At 37.0% G+C, this 16,093-nt stretch overlaps 1 protein-coding gene across 3 annotated transcripts in view; it reads left to right on the top strand.

Annotated features, from left to right (window-relative positions):
* Positions 1–16,093, top strand: part of suv39h2.L (suppressor of variegation 3-9 homolog 2 L homeolog) — an 18,548-nt gene extending 2,455 nt beyond the window's left edge. The window contains 5 exon segments of one of the 3 annotated variants that reach the window (NM_001097868.1): positions 6,399–6,544; positions 7,685–8,356; positions 12,628–12,774; positions 13,997–14,126; positions 14,673–16,093. In NM_001097868.1, the coding sequence (NP_001091337.1) occupies positions 6,399–6,544; positions 7,685–8,356; positions 12,628–12,774; positions 13,997–14,126; positions 14,673–14,779 (1,202 nt within the window). In that variant the 3' untranslated portion in view covers positions 14,780–16,093. 3 annotated transcript variants of the gene reach the window in all.

Below are 16,093 nucleotides of genomic sequence, written 5' to 3'. Positions count from 1 at the left end.
ACGAATTTTCGTCCGATATTCGTTGCGTGTATGGTGGAAAAAGAGCCGACCGATATCGGCAGAAGACTTGGATATCGGTCGGCTTGTCGATCGGGCTGGATGGAAAATTTTGATCGGGTGCCTTTGAAGGGACCCAAACATCGGCCATTGTTAGTGCTGAATCGTCAGATATAGGTAAAATTCTATTGTTTATTCCCGTATATCTACCTGTATATCTGACGATTCAGCTCTACACGTGTGTATTGAAACGAACGATCTTTCTTGGAAAGATCTTTTCCAAGAAAGATCATAATTGTTACGTCTATGGCCACCTTTAGGCTGACCTACACTGCATGTGACTGCATCCAAGCAGATCTTATTCAAATCAATGGAAATGGGGCACTGAGCGGATCTGCTTCTCTCAGCCTGAAAAAAAAATAGACAGACTGAGAGCAGCAGAGCCAAAACTCACTCTACCCTTTGCATACGGTAGCTATGGCGTATGCTTCAATTATCAGTTGTAAACAATTCGGGATGCACTGAATACAGGATTCGGTTCAGGATTCAGCCTTTTTCAGCAGGATTTGGATTCGGCTGAATCTTTCTGTCTGGCTGAACCGAATCCTAATTTGAATATGCAAATTAGGTGTGGGGAGGGAAATCGTTCGGCTGAATCCAAAATAGTGTATTGGGTGCATCCCTATAAATATCTTTGTTGAAAATACTTTTGTTAACATAAGCAGTACACATCACCCAAGGCACTGTGGCAATACAAATTGGGACCATTAACCTTTAAGGTCAAGTAATGACACGATTTTGGTGTCTGTTAAATATTACCTACACTGATGAAAAAAATGTTTGATTCAAAGCCCTACTACAATTTATTTAATTACGATTTGTTGCACGTGTTGCCACGAGGCAGCCATTCGGCTGAAATTTGGCAGTAGGGCACATTTACATAACAGATAAAGAGCTGTGCCGATTAGTGTTTTTAATACCAGAACTACAAATAAATAGTTTTATATGTGCTAGATCAACAGATGCAAATGTTAAAGGAGAACTAAAGCCTAACTAAAAAAGTAGAGTAGAAATGTTTTGGACTTCTGCACCAGCCAAGGGGAACCACAACCTTTTAGCAGGGAAGATCTGTGCATCCAAAGATGCCCCAGTAGCTCCCCATCTTTTCTGCTGATTCACTGCACATGCTCTGTGCTGCTGTCACTAACCTGAGTTTAGGGACCAACTCAGAATATACTGCAAATATAGAATAGAAATGTTAAACTATTAGGTTGATTAGTAATTAAGATAATTATTACACGTCCGCTCAGAAACCAGTGCAACTAGCATCAGAATTTAATTTAATAGGCTTTGTAGCATCAGCTTATATTACAGGCCAACCTCATTTTTTTGTTTGATTAATTGTGACGACCCCTAAGCTTAGCTTGTCAACATCTCTCCGAGCCCACTGAGCATGTGAGTGTCGTGGACACTTTCCAAGATGGTGACCCCCTTTTGACAAGTCCTGGATTATTGCTGCTATTGAGATCCTGAAATTTTAGGTTGGTACAATAAATTAGGTATGTAAAATATGGCATTTTTAACCATATTCATTTTTTTTGGGGTTTAGTTCTTTAAATATAATTAAAAAACATAATAGCATTACTGTTTTTTTGTAATAAATTTTTGTATGATGTACACAGTGGTGTTCCATGACAATATTGATCAGTCACTTTTTGTTTAGCTTTTGTTTTGCCATGCATTTTAAAAGTGAAAACATTTACTGTCTAGGATATCTTATGTCTTTACAAACAGCCTGCATTTGGAATCAGAATGCAATATTCATAACACAAGGACTCCATAGAGTGAGAAACATTCAAAGTCAAATATAAAATGTAATTTTCACAGAATGTTCTTTTAATTACATTTACCATCATGTAGAATTGCTGTGTGTGTTGCCTGAGGGATAGGCTGGCAACAGCACCAATAAGACACTCTTTGTATAGCTTTGCTTCAAAATTGTTTTGCAGAGGTGTTCATTAGCTGCTTTCTAGACTGGCTCCTCAATGCCACACCCTCACCTTCAGGAGGTTTGTGCACTGCTCCATGCCAAAGGCTTTTAGGCATCTGTTCTACATTAAGGGGCAGATTTATTAAGGTCCAAGTTGTGTTTTCCACGAAAATTCAAGGTTTTCTTTTTGGTCAAAATTCACATTTTCGGATTAAAAAAAAAAACTTGAGTTTTTCGAGTTTTTTTTTTTTTTTTCAAAGAACTCAACTTTTTCGAGATTTATTATACCCCATCCTGGATATAACTAGAATCTGAAAATACACCATCTAAAATCTGTCGTGGTCATGTAGAAGCCAATGGCAGAGGTCCCTTGAACCATTTGAAGATGTCAATAGCCTTCATGATGTTGAAGAAGCCGTAACATGTGGATGGCATTCATGTTGATTACAGCACACATTGGGGCACTGGCATTTTCAATGCTGGCTATTTCATAACAGCCATAGGGCATAGTCACATGTGGCGTTTTTACATTGTGTTTTCAAAAATGCACAATTAAATATGCCATTGAAACCACACAAACATGATATGCATTTTTCAGCCTGTAGTTTTCTTTTCCCAACATGCATTTTTGCTTTTTCTCATTCCCCACAATTCCACGAGGAAGAATTTTAGTAAACTTTTGTGAAAAAAAGCCAAGTGGAAAAGAAATTTACATGCAAAATGTATACGTACTAATCATCAATATGCAATGTAATTAGGTCGCTACATACAAAGTCGCAAATACGTAAATGTGCAATCCATCTTTTTGGCCACCTTATTGAAAATACGCTGCATGTTTTATCGGAGTGTGTTTCCAAACCTGCTGATCCCAATATTCAATAATATGGCGTTCCCGTGACGTATTGGCATTTCTGCTGAAAAACGCAAATATTAGTATTGCTTGGCCGATGGCTTGCAAGGGCCCCACAGGAATTGCTATAGTATGTATTCCATTATTTTCAGTATGGCTTCATTTTGTGCGTATTTACGTTTGCTGCATGTTTTTAAAAATGCCACTTGTTACCTTGCCCTTGGATAAAGGCCGATGAATGTAAATTGTGATGGGAAGATGAGGGAATAGTAAGAGAAATAGAAGGAGGATATTATGTGGAAAATTTTGAAAAAGTGTGGTGCAGAGCTTTGTTGTAAAATAAGCAATTGTGCTGGCTGTTTGTGTGTAAATGGAATTGTGGTAGCTTGTGTCTTTTTTAGTTGGTTTGGTGTTATGGCAGGGTTTGTTACTGAGTAGTTATGCATTGTCAGGTCTATTCTGTTCAAGAGATAATAGCCTGGGATGTAGAGCTGTGGAGTCGGAAGTAATTTTGGGAATCTGGAGTTGCAGTAGCCAAAAATTTTACAACTCCTAATACATTTAAATACAAGCACTGAAAATAATCAAATGCAATTTAAGAGCTTCTATGAAGGAGGATATGACAGAAGCAATTCTGTTTCTAAAAACAAAACTTTTAGGTAACACCAAAAATTTTGTGTTTTTAAAGTAATTAACATATATGATGGTGTATGAGAGTCATCGACAGGCCAAATTATCTGAGTAGTCTGAATGGCTAGCGTAATAAAAGAAAAACTGGCACTCAGAGCTCGATGCATGCGGGCAAAGCCCTGCGTATTTATTACAATGTAACGTTTCGGGGGCGGGCCCCTTCGTCAGAGACAAAGACGAAGGGGCCCGCCCCCGAAAACGTTACATTGTAATAAACACGCAGGGCTTTGCCCGCATGCATCGAGCTCTGAGTGCCAGTTTTTCTTTTATTACGCTGACTACAATTGGGGTTGCCCATCCCTTCTGACTGTGCACCGGGCCAACTTATGCTGGAGAGGCCAGGGTGTGCTGGTGGGTTCTGGAAATTAGTCTGAATGGCTAGCCATTTTGTTTCAGAACAGTTGCCATGCTATAACATGGTAGTCGGGCCATTCTGGTTACAATGGTTCTGATAACCCTAGCCATGGCACTGTTTTGAAAGGTAGACTGAAAGTCAAAAAACACAGGTTCAGAATATCAACACATGTACTGTAATAAACATTTAGCAATGTCTTTAATCTGATTTATAGCTGCCAGTCTGAATTGTTTTTTTCCAATCAGACAGAAAAAAAGAAGAAAAATTGATCAATGCACATTCCCTGGTCCCCTGTCATATCAGTAATCTATGCAGATGCATGTATTTACAAAGACGGGGTTTTTTAGTTACAAAATGATGATCATAAGATTGATAAGCCACCATACCACGTCAAGGTAAAACCCATATGGCGGTCCCTAACTATTTACCTCTGGTCATAATTTCAAATGCTAAAGCCTCCCGGCATAAGAGCATTACCTGAAAAATAAGGTCTCCCGACCTGGGCATTGGTTTTCATCATAGGGCTTAGTCCTCCCCCGCCATTAGCTTTCAAAGGGGAGAGATAACCTAGACCCCAGCATTGGTTCCATGAGATTAATCCGCCCCCGCTTGCGGCTTTTAAGAGAGAGAAACTGCCCAGACCAACACCCATTTCCAAAGGCATTGTTCCACCATTTAAAGAGACAGGTATGGGGGTGCTACAACCACATGGAAGCCTGGCCTGCAGCATAGCTGCTGAACTTATTTTTCAGGTAATGCTCTTATGCCGGGAGGCTGATTTGGCCAGATCAGTAGCACTTCCAATGTATTTTAGTACATTTTTATTTAGCCATGGAGTGCTCTCACAATTTTTCCTTTTTTTCCAATCAAACTCTAGGGATGCTAAAGGCCATATCACGTGTTCCTAGTTTAATGAAACTGGTTCATAAACCTGCTTTCTGGTTTGTGTATCTAGTTCAACACATAAACTGGAATTTCAAGCTTTAAGCTGGCTGTCCTGTATAAACCTTTTGTAGGAATATACATCAGTAAGTCTGTTCTCATGAAAGTGTGTTTTACAATATATCTATACATTAATAGAACTTGTAAATTAATTTTGCTAGAAATATTTCAAATACTTCAGTTGTCACAGGTGCTTCCCGTCTTCAAGTTTGTCCAAGTGGACAGTGCTCTGTGTACTCTGGGCTGCTGTTGAGAAGCTAAGTGTAGGGGTTGTCGCAAATCATGAAGCATATAATCAGGCTGGCATGTCATAGAAGCTAATGCTACAGGGCTGGTTATTAAATTCTGATGCTAATTGTTTTAATTTTTAGAAGTGCCATGTAATATCATCCTTATATCTTGATATTTGTATTCTGTATATACAGTATCACAGGAACACAGAGCATGTGCAGTAAATTGGCAGAAACCAACCTCTCCTCTGTCATGCCATTCTGCCAGTCTCTGAAAGTAATTCTGAATGGTAGCAGAAGCCAATGCAAACTAATAATCCTCACATTCAAAGCAGTACATAGCCCCACTCTACATCACTGAACTCGCCGCTAGATATCAAACTGCCTGTTCTACTCCTACTTTCCAACTTCCAAAAGGTGCACTCCTTCTATTTAATTCCCTCCTTACATTTTGTTTGTCTCCTGATCGCTCTTAAAACACATTTCTTGAGAGAGGATTACTGTCATCACTGTATGCTGCCAACACTTAGTTCTACATCTCTCACCTGGTATTGTCCATTCCCATACCTTACATCTTAACCCCTTCTACTTAGATTGTAAGCTCTTTTGGGCAGGGTCCTCTTTACTTCTTGTATTTGTTGTTTCTGTATGTAAATCTGTATTTAATGTATGCACCCATTAATTGTACAGCACTGAAGATTATGTTGGCATTTTATGAATACATGTGGATAATAAGAAAACAATAAAGCTTGTGCTTACTGACAAGAATGAATAATATTAAGTAGCATTGTTTGAGAAAAAAATGTAGATTTTGAAGTACCGTATATTCAGATGTTAAATGGTTTATTGCTGAGGTTCTTGCTGTCTGTTAACATAGCATACAGGCCACTGAGGTCTGACATTTCATTTGAAACACGTTTTTTTATCTCTGTATAGAGTTTTCAGGTCAATTCAGGAAATTTGTCCCAACCAATTTTCGGTTATAGGTGTTCTTGGTTCTCGGCTGTGTGCCATTGCACTTGATTAGCAAAGTGACTTGAATAAAAAAAAAATCTTAGCAAGGCAAAGAAAACAACTTCTGTAGAAAAGCTTATGTTGAAAAGGTGCATAAACCCTGTCTGATCTAGTATTTATGCACTTTTTGTTGTTTGACATAAGCCAAATTGAATGAGCTTATGTCAAAAAGTGGGTTATATTTTACATTCAGCAAGGTACAACCAGATAGTTGCGCTTTGCAATGGTCACCCATGAGGCATTCTCTTTGTTTTTAATTAATTTATTTTGTAAAGCTCTGACAAACACGATAGTTGATAATATATAACATGATGTTGTTTATTCCTACAGCTTGGTGTGTACCATGCCTTGCTTCCATTGAAACGTTGCAGGAGTTATGCAGAAAAGAAATGCTCACTTGTACAAACATTGGAATTACCAGGAAAAATCTAAATAATTATGAAGTCGAATATCTATGTGACTACAGGATTGAAAAGGTAAGCTGTATATATATTCAGGGTTTTGACAAAATAATGTCTATGCAGCTGCTATTTTTCTCACAAATATTCTTAAATGTAATATTAAGTACTAGTTTTCAATATACACTCCATACTGTACTTTATGTCCTCTTCTTTCTAAACAATATACTATCTGGCCGAAATATCAGGGCGCATCCCCCCCCCCCCCCCCCCCCCGTCTGTGCAGAACTTGTTTGCCAACATGTTAGTGGGGGAACTTTAGCTGGCATGGGGCCCTGACCTAAAATTAGATACCTTTGAAAGTTGATTGTGAACAGCCTTACCACTCTAATGCTTTTATGACTGAATGGACGCAAAGCACACCAGCACTGTTGTAGCATCTAGTGTAAAGTCTTCCTAGAAGTGTAGAAGTTGTAGGGCCTTTATATTAGAGTAGAACCCTGATTTTACACTTAACATGGGATGACATCAAAAGTTTCGGTAAACTGTTAAAAAGACACTACCTGCCTTTATGGGGCCATTAAAAAAACTGCATCATTTACATTTTAAACATGTAATGTGTGTGAAATTGGGATTGTACTGTATTTAGATTTTTATTACTATATTTTGGCTTCATAATAAGATATTGGACAGGCAGCTGTCTGCACACATATGGCCTTATAGAGTACTTTGAAGATGTATCTGTCTTTTAAACTTCTCTTTCTGCAAACTAAGATCAAACTTTTAGAGTTATCTGCTCCACTCGCAATGGTGTATTTTTATCAACAACAAAAAAAAAAGACACTGGCCCAGGGGAAAAATGATCGAATTTGGTATATTAGCATTGCCTGTCAGCTAATTCAGTTTTAGCTAGACTGACCCATCAAAGCTCAGTGTGTTGGGGCATCACTGAATGATATATTGGTTAACTGATTGTAAATTCTTGTCAGTCAGAGACCTCAGTGCATATGGAATGTTAACTGACTGAGAAATGCAGGAGACCTGGCATTTTCTTATGCCTGTGCAGTCCTTTTCAATATTGGTGAGATGCACACAGTGTAAATAGTTGCCTGATCACTGTCACTTGTGTAGTCCATTTAATGCTTCTACTGTTACTCTTTCTTTGAAGATGTTTGTGTTTCATCAAATTGGTAAAAGCATTTATTTTTTATTTTTTAGGGTGTGGAAAAATTCCTTGTGAAGTGGAAGGGATGGCCAGAGTCTTGTAATTCATGGGAGCCTACAAAAAACTTGAAATGTCCAACACTTCTAAAACAGTTTTACAGCGACCTTTATAAGTATTTATATGCACTTAAACCAAATAAAAAAGGGGTCATAAAAAATAATATTAAGTCTTTGGACCCTTCTCTTTCTGACTATATAGTCAAAAAGGCTAAACAAAGGATTGCTCTACGGCGCTGGGAAGAAGAGCTGAACAGGAAAAAATCCCATAGTGGTACACTTTTTGTTGAAAATGCTGTTGATTTAGAGGGTCCTCCTATAGACTTTTACTATATCAATGATTATAAGGCCTCTCCTGGAGTTAACACATTGGGTGAAGCCATTGTTGGCTGTGACTGCTCGGACTGCTTTAACGGCAAATGTTGTCCCACAGAAGCAGGAGTCCTTTTTGCATATAATGAACACAAACAGTTAAAAATCCCACCAGGAAGACCAATTTTTGAATGCAATTCAAGATGCAAATGTGGTCCGGATTGTCCTAACAGGGTGGTGCAAAAGGGGCCACCCTATTCTTTATGCATCTTTAGGACAGACAATGGCCGAGGTTGGGGTGTGAAGACACTCCAAAAAATAAAGAAAAATAGTTTTGTGATGGAATATGTTGGTGAGGTATGTATTAAATGCAGAGATGCACACCATACACCCAAAATTAATCCAACCATTTCTGTGCCACATACCCAGGGATCTCCAAGCTAAATATGCAAAAAAAAACCAGACAATACAACACTGCCTAGTATATATGGTAGGGAGACTCCATATGTGCATTGCATTTGCTTCCCTACCAGTGTATTAGATTTTAAAATTGAAGTAAATGTCAAATAATTCGCTAGAAATGCTTCATGTGTATGTTTTGGGCTTCTGTACCATTCCATGGCCAACACAGATCTTTTGAGCAGTAAAGATCAGTGTCCCTTGTAGCTCCCCATAACCATCTCTCATGATTTCTTGATATGTGACTTAGGGTAGAATTAGGTTCTGCTCCGATTGTGTTAATCAGCTGATATCTCCTGCATTGTTACAAGTGTCACAACAAACAGAGAACAAAAAGGGTCAGAGAGGGAACTTTGTGGTTACATTTTCAAGTAGCTTTAAAACTATGGACTTGATATACAAGTATGGGACCTGTTGTTCAGAATGTTTCGGACCTGGGGTTTTCCCAGATTATGGATCTTTCTGTAATTTGGATCTTCATACATTAAGTCTACTAGAAAATCATGTAAACATTAAATACACCCAATAGGCTGTTTTTTTTCCAATAAGGACTAAGTATAGCTCAGAGTGGATCAAGTACATGGTAATGTTTTATCGTTGAAGAAAGGGGTAAGGATTTTTAAAGATTTGGATAAAATAGTCTATAGGAGATGATCATTTTAAAAATGTGCAGCTTTCTGGATTACAGATCCCATACCTGTACTACTTTGTAAGATATTGTTAAAATAATCTGTTCTTTAAACCTGTTTGCATCAGATCACTACTCCAGATGTCTGTGTTGCAGCAATTCTTGGACATGAGCCCACCATGTTTTTTTCACATTATATTGTTTACTGGGAACCAGTACTCATGCATTTCTACCTTATCTTGACTAAAGGCTTTGTGTGCAACTACTGATGTTGTGATATTGCTATAATGGTCTTTTTCTATACCACTGTTTTCATTTATTAGTTCTTTTATGATGTGGTCTCACACATTAAGTCATCACTTCATTCAGTGGTATAAGCTATTTATGCTTTTATCTCTTTTTTTTCTTTTTCCCCCCCATGTAGAAACTTTACCTTTATTTTTGCAGAGCATATCCTTTTCTACCCATCAATGTTCTGAAGCTGTGCCTTGTGTTTTTGTCTTCCGCTCTGCTCTGTACCTGTGGGTGGGGCTCAGGTGTGAAGGACAGGAATCATATTCAGAGCTAGCTATTCAAAAATATAGGTAAGGTTCCTAAAAGTGGAAAGATGTTATTTTGCTAATTAAATACTACAGACGCAATAAAGAAGTAGTTTTGCTACTGAATGTTGTGATGACTTTTAAGAACATTTCCTATAAATATGCCCAAGATAGCTACCTGTAAGTATTTACAAGTAAGTATCCTTGCAGAATTCTTTATATAGGTGAACCAACCCTGTAGGCCTGCAACCCACAAGTCCGATATGAAACTAGAGCAATATGATCCCTACAATTCACATCACATTAGTCAATTTTTTTTCATTGTCTCAGGACGTTGGCGCCGTTATTACACAGAACTGGCACGGCAGGACTGGCTTTCAAACAGGGCAAATTTCACTTATGTCCTTTGGGGAAAAAATGCTTCCCTTTATTTTTCTTATGTGGAAATGATTTTTGCTGCCAAAACTTCTCTATTTAGTGCTGTGCCATATTACTTTTGCACTCAAGGCAATGATGTCAAAGTGCACCTTTCCAATTGAGCCTTTCACAACATTCGCTCTCATTAAAGGGGTTGTTCACCTTAAAATTAACGTTTAGCATGATGTAGAGCGTGATATTCTGAGACAATTTGCAATTTTTCATTTTGTATTTGCAGTATGTGAGTTATTTAGCCTTTTATTCAGCAACTCTCCAGTTTGCAGTTTCAGCAATCTGGTTGCTAGGGTCCAGATTACCCGAGCAACCATGCACTGAAATGATAAGCGACTGGAATATGTAAGAGAAGGCCTGAATTGAAAGACGAGTAATACAAAGTACAATAACAATATATTTGTAGCCTTACAGAGCATTTGTTTTTGTTTTTAGATTGGGTCACTGACCCCCATTGGAAAGCTGGAAAGAGTCAGAGGAAGAAGGCAAATAATTAAAATACCATAAAAAATAAAGACCAGTTGAAAAGTTTCTTAAAGGGGTGGTTCACCTTTTTAGATAACTTTTAGTATGATGTAGACTAGAGAGTGATATTCTGAGACAGTTGCAATTGGTTTTAATTTTTTATTATTTAAGGTTTTTGAGTTATTTAGCTTTTTACAGGGTCGAAGACCCCCCCCCCTCCCCTTCCAGAGCTGCTTTAGAAGGTGAAAATAGAACGTAATTCGAAAAAGTTATTTCTGGTGATCTATCTGAAAACAACTAGTTATTTGAAGGTGAACCACCCCTTTAAAGGGGTGGTTCACCTTTAAGGTAACTTCTAGTATGTTATAGAATGGCAATTTTATGAAACTTTTGAATTGGTTTTCATCATTTTATTTTTTTATAGATTTTTAGTTATTTGCCTTTTTCTTCTGACTCTTTGCAGCTTTCAAAGACCCCTTCTAAAAAACAAATGGTCTGTAAGGCTACACATATATTGTTATTGCTACTTTTTCTTACTCATCTTTCTATTGGGGCCTCTCCTGTTCATATTCCAGTCTCTTATTTAAATCAATGTATGGTTGACCCTGTAAATTATTCCAAATTGATACATTTAGTTGATACATTTCTTATCTTTGTCCCTGCTGAGCAGAATCTCTGGTTTTCATTACAGGCAGCTGTTAGAATTGATACAATAGTTGCTAATACTCCAGAGATGCTGCTGCGAAACATATCAACTAAATGTTGCAAAATTGTAACAGTTCAGAGTGTACTGTACTGCCAGACAAACAATAGACAGGAACATTCAACTTTAAACTTTGGAAAAACAGTAAAAAATAAATAATAGAAAGTAAATGAAAAAAGTCTTTATTTCTGGGGAACAATCTGAAAACTGAACTGAAAAAAGTGTTTGGAAGGTGAGCAACCCCTTTAAAATTGGCCATTCTATAACATACTAAAAGTTAACTTAAAGGTGAACCAAACCTTTTGAAACAGAAATTACGCCAAAATGCCCTGTCTCCAAGGCCGAAATGTTGATTAGTGTTCTCAAAGTCCATCTTGCAGCCAAAAGTGGTCTAAGTGGAAATCAATGCCTTCATATAGCCTACAGGTACTATTTACCTGCTAACAATGCTATGGCTATAAAATAGGGATGCACCGAATCCACTATTTTGGATTCAGCCGAACCCCCGAATCCTTCTCAAAAGATTCGGCTGAATGCTGAACACAATCCGAATCCTAATTTGCATATGGGAATGGGAAAATATTTTTTACTTCCTTGTCACACGATTTCCCTCCCTGCCCCAAATTTGTATATGCAAATTAGGATTAGGGTTCAGACGAATCCTGCTGAAAAAGGCCGAATCCTGGACTCCGTGCATCCCTACTATAAATCATCTCCTATTGTGAGATGCTTGAGATTTATGCAGGCCCCGACTTTATAAAAAAGACTGATTGTATGCAGTACAGTGGTTATTGCATAACTGCTAGCTACTGCAGAAATAAAATATTACTCTTTACACCAGTTAACGGTGCTTACCCACACTGTGTAAAATAGTATCTGTCACTGTTTCTGAAATCAGCAGGTAGAATCCACTCCAAAGTTAAAGGGCATAATTTGACATGCTCAGTATATTTATTGGTAAATGTAACTGCTCGTACGCAGTACCTGTCTGTCCTTGCTGCTTCAATCAGGTCAGATCTGCAGGGCAATGAATAGCAAGGGGAATGCTAATGCTGCTTTTAAATACAATTTTAAATAACTTTGAAAAACCATAACCATGGTTTTTGGCTATGATTACTCTGGTACTTTGAGGCTGGACAGATTTTAACTGGACTGACAGATGGCCTAATATGCAGATTAGTATATTGGAAGACTGCTCTTCACTACACCATATTTCTTTGTCCTTTGAACCTTTAATGAACAGAACAATGCATCACATCCGATTAATATATTAGGTACAGTCACTAAAAAGCAAGAGATTGATGAAATCGGAGACATAAATGGGGTGTTGTTGGGGAGCTGTTAACCTAGGCAGCATCTAGCACTGAAAAATATTTTAATGCTTTTTTTTTTTTCTCCCACTCAGGTAATAACAAGTGAGGAGGCAGAGAGACGGGGCCAACAGTATGACAGCAAAGGAATCACATATCTATTTGATTTAGACTATGAAGCAGATGAGTTTACAGTGGATGCAGCTCGATATGGGAACGTCTCACATTTTGTGAATCACAGTGTAAGCAGACACCTTCCTTTTATAGCTGAAAGTGAAATGGAATGGAAAGTTTAAATCTTGTAGTGGTTCTGTGCCAGTCTAAATGTGGTGGAAAGAATACACAGACCAGACAACAATTTCTAAGCAAGAGCAACAAAACTCATTCTATGTAATTGTGGTAACATCTGGTATGGTAAATATTTCTATCCCTCTTGCCCCAGATACCATCTCTAGCTCCCCATTCATTTCTGTCATTCCAGCAATTAAATATTATCCAGAAATGCATACCTTATGAATGCCACCCATGTCTTATGCATATGCTGGTCTTAATGAAAACTTAAAGTCAAAAAAGTAAATTGATGTAAGCTTTACTCAAGAATACTGCTCTTAGTACAATTTACGTTCATTTTCTGTTTTTAATGGTTTCTGAGTTATTAGCAGATTTAGACAGTTAATACTGCTAGGTATGCTTCAACTCAACAGCTCTTTTTGAAGGCCCAGAGTGTCGGCTGCAGAAACAGTCTACATATTTTTTAATGCACTTCCTCGCTTTTGTTAAGCCCAAAATGCAGATTCTAAGTTGAGCCAATAGCCTGGCATTCGTAGTCTAAACTGCAAATACAAGTATAGGGCCTGTTTTTCAGAATGCTCGGGACCTGGGGTTTTCGGGATAATGGATCTTTATTTGGACCTTCATACCTAAATTTTACTAGAAAATCATGTAAACGTTAAAGGGCAGATTTATCAAGGGTCGGATTTCGAGTTCTTTTAAAACTCCCATAAACTTGCATGAGCTCAAAAATTCAAATTTTTTAAACTCTGGTGAATAGGATTGACCCAAAAATTTGAATCGAATTACATTCGAGCTTTTAAACTTGATTTGAGTTTTTTCTCTGTAAAAAACTTGAATGTCAGGAATGCTGCAAACAACTCCAAATTGATCCCAGGACATCTTCCATAGGATAAAACAGCAATTCTGCAGATTAAAGGTGGTGAACAGTAGAATTCAAAAATTTAATTTTCTCTTTGACCCTTGATAAATCGACCCCTTAATAAGCCAAATAGGACTAATGATATCTTAGTTTGGATCAAGTACAAGGTACTGTTTTATTACTACACAGAAAAAGGAAATCACTTTTAAAAATAATGAATTGGTTATGATGATAAAGAGGCTTGTGTATGCATGTGGTTGATGAAAAGTTCTACATTATATTGCTAAGTAAAACCTCTTTTTGTTCCATAGTGTGATCCAAATCTTCAGGTTTTTAATGTCTTCATTGATAATCTTGATGTACGTCTTCCGCGTATAGCGTTATTTTCAACAAGGAATATCAAGGCCGGAGAAGAACTTACATTTGATTACCAAATGAAAGGTAACGGTGTCTTGATGAGGGGAAATTAAAAGGAATATTAGAATATTATTAATATTAAAATTAATAATATTAGAATATTGGGTACAATTTAGGATATCTGATTAACTTTATACACATTATAAGTTAGTTAACCAATTGTGCTAGACGTAATGATCCATATGTATTACACTTTTCACTTCTTTGTACCCTGATCCTTTTGCTTGATAACCCTTTCCTATCATGTTTTTAGTTGTCTTAAATGTTCAAAACTTAAAAAAAAAAATTATGGACAGTTTGTACAAGAATCACAAGACACCAGTATGATTTTATTGTTGATTTTACTTTATTGAATTTTATTTTTTGTATTAGATTGCATAATCATTTCAATAAAAAACTGCAGTTAAAAAAAACTGTGCTCACCAAAGAAGAGAATAAGTACAAAATGTTCTCTACAGTATTTGCAAATAACATTGTGTACACATAGTTTAGAGGAAAGATTGCCTATGTTTAAATTAATCCTGAAAAATTACTGGCATATTCCTGAACTTTTTTTCTTATAAATTCTAGGTTATGGTGACCTCAGTACAGATTCTATTGATATGAGCCCTGCCAAGAAAAGAGGGAGGATAGCCTGCAAATGTGGAGCTGCCACCTGTCGTGGATACCTTAACTAAATATCTTTCTGCTTCACCCCCATTAAATGTTTGCTATGCTGTTTTTATTTTATTTGAATTGCAATGATTGCTTAGTTTATGGGTTTTTACTTTCCAAAATAAATTTTAATGGCAATTTTTAAACCCCTTTACTCTCAGATGTTAGTTGTAAATAAAATATGAATGTATCAATTGCAAAAATCAGTTTAGGGATTGTTCTAAATCCTTAATGTGTAAAAAGTTTTGAGTTTGACACCAGGAGATCACAAGAATATAAGGGTTTGGATGCAGCAAAATATCTTTCCCTGTGATGCTTGGTGCAGTATCTGAACCCAGTTTTGCTTATTGTGCTACAAAAAAAGTGTGGACAAAAGATACATTTCAACAACTGTCTGACCAAGGGCAATAGCAAATGGTAAATTTTTGGACATATTGACTTGCTATCAAAATACCTTTTTATATTTATTTTTACTCCCTTCATTTTACCTCGTAATGCCTTTATGTTATGAAAATGTTGCAATTAATTGAAAATGGACTGGTGCTTTCATGAATGTTACATTTGTAGCAAGAATACAGCAGCAGGCACAACTCCCAACATTGCTTGTTCTGCCTTTACCCTTATTTGCTCATTGTCTAACGAGTTGTAGTAGTAGATGATGAGAAATAGGTTATTTTTTATGGCCATATAATTGATTTTGCTGGACAAAACCATGAGTCTACTTGAAGGAAGCTACTCATGTTCTTGTCTGACATAAGCCTTTTTTGTGGTTTGGCATATCCCAAGTGAACTGCATATCTGTTTGGTTGTAGAAAATACACATGAAAGCGGTTTAAACATTAATTTAAAAGAATCGGCCCTTGTGAATTGCTGCTAGAGCAAGGTTGTGCTATATTTGGTAGGATAATACTATAGTTTGTAAGTAAGTGGCAGCTGTAACATTATGATTAGCATTTATTTGATCAACATATTTTAGTTTTCTTCTCTCCCCTCAAGCACTCCTTTCTGTGTACCCATCGAAATGACTCTTACATTCCCCTATATCGGGGCTGTGCAGTTGGAGGCCTTGGGGGTTGGATGAACATGTCCATGGCTTTTGTTCTGCTTCAGTGCTCTGTTGACCTCTTTGGATGGCATCAGTTTATCATCTGGTCCCCTGAAGTGCAGTATAGTAAATCATTTCTAAAATGCCTAGAAAAAACAATTACCAATCTCATGTCAATTACTTTAAAGTAAATAAACAAAATATTGCACGATAAAACATTGATATTTCTTCTGTATTGTCGATTTCTAATCCTTCCCTGGTGATTAAATTTTAATACATTTCTTGAAATGTG

Source organism: Xenopus laevis, chromosome 3L, assembly GCF_017654675.1.
Source record: "Xenopus laevis strain J_2021 chromosome 3L, Xenopus_laevis_v10.1, whole genome shotgun sequence".
Lineage (NCBI taxonomy): Eukaryota > Metazoa > Chordata > Amphibia > Anura > Pipidae > Xenopus > Xenopus laevis.
Note: the sequence above shows the minus strand (reverse complement) of the source record. Positions and strands in the feature narration are given on the sequence as shown.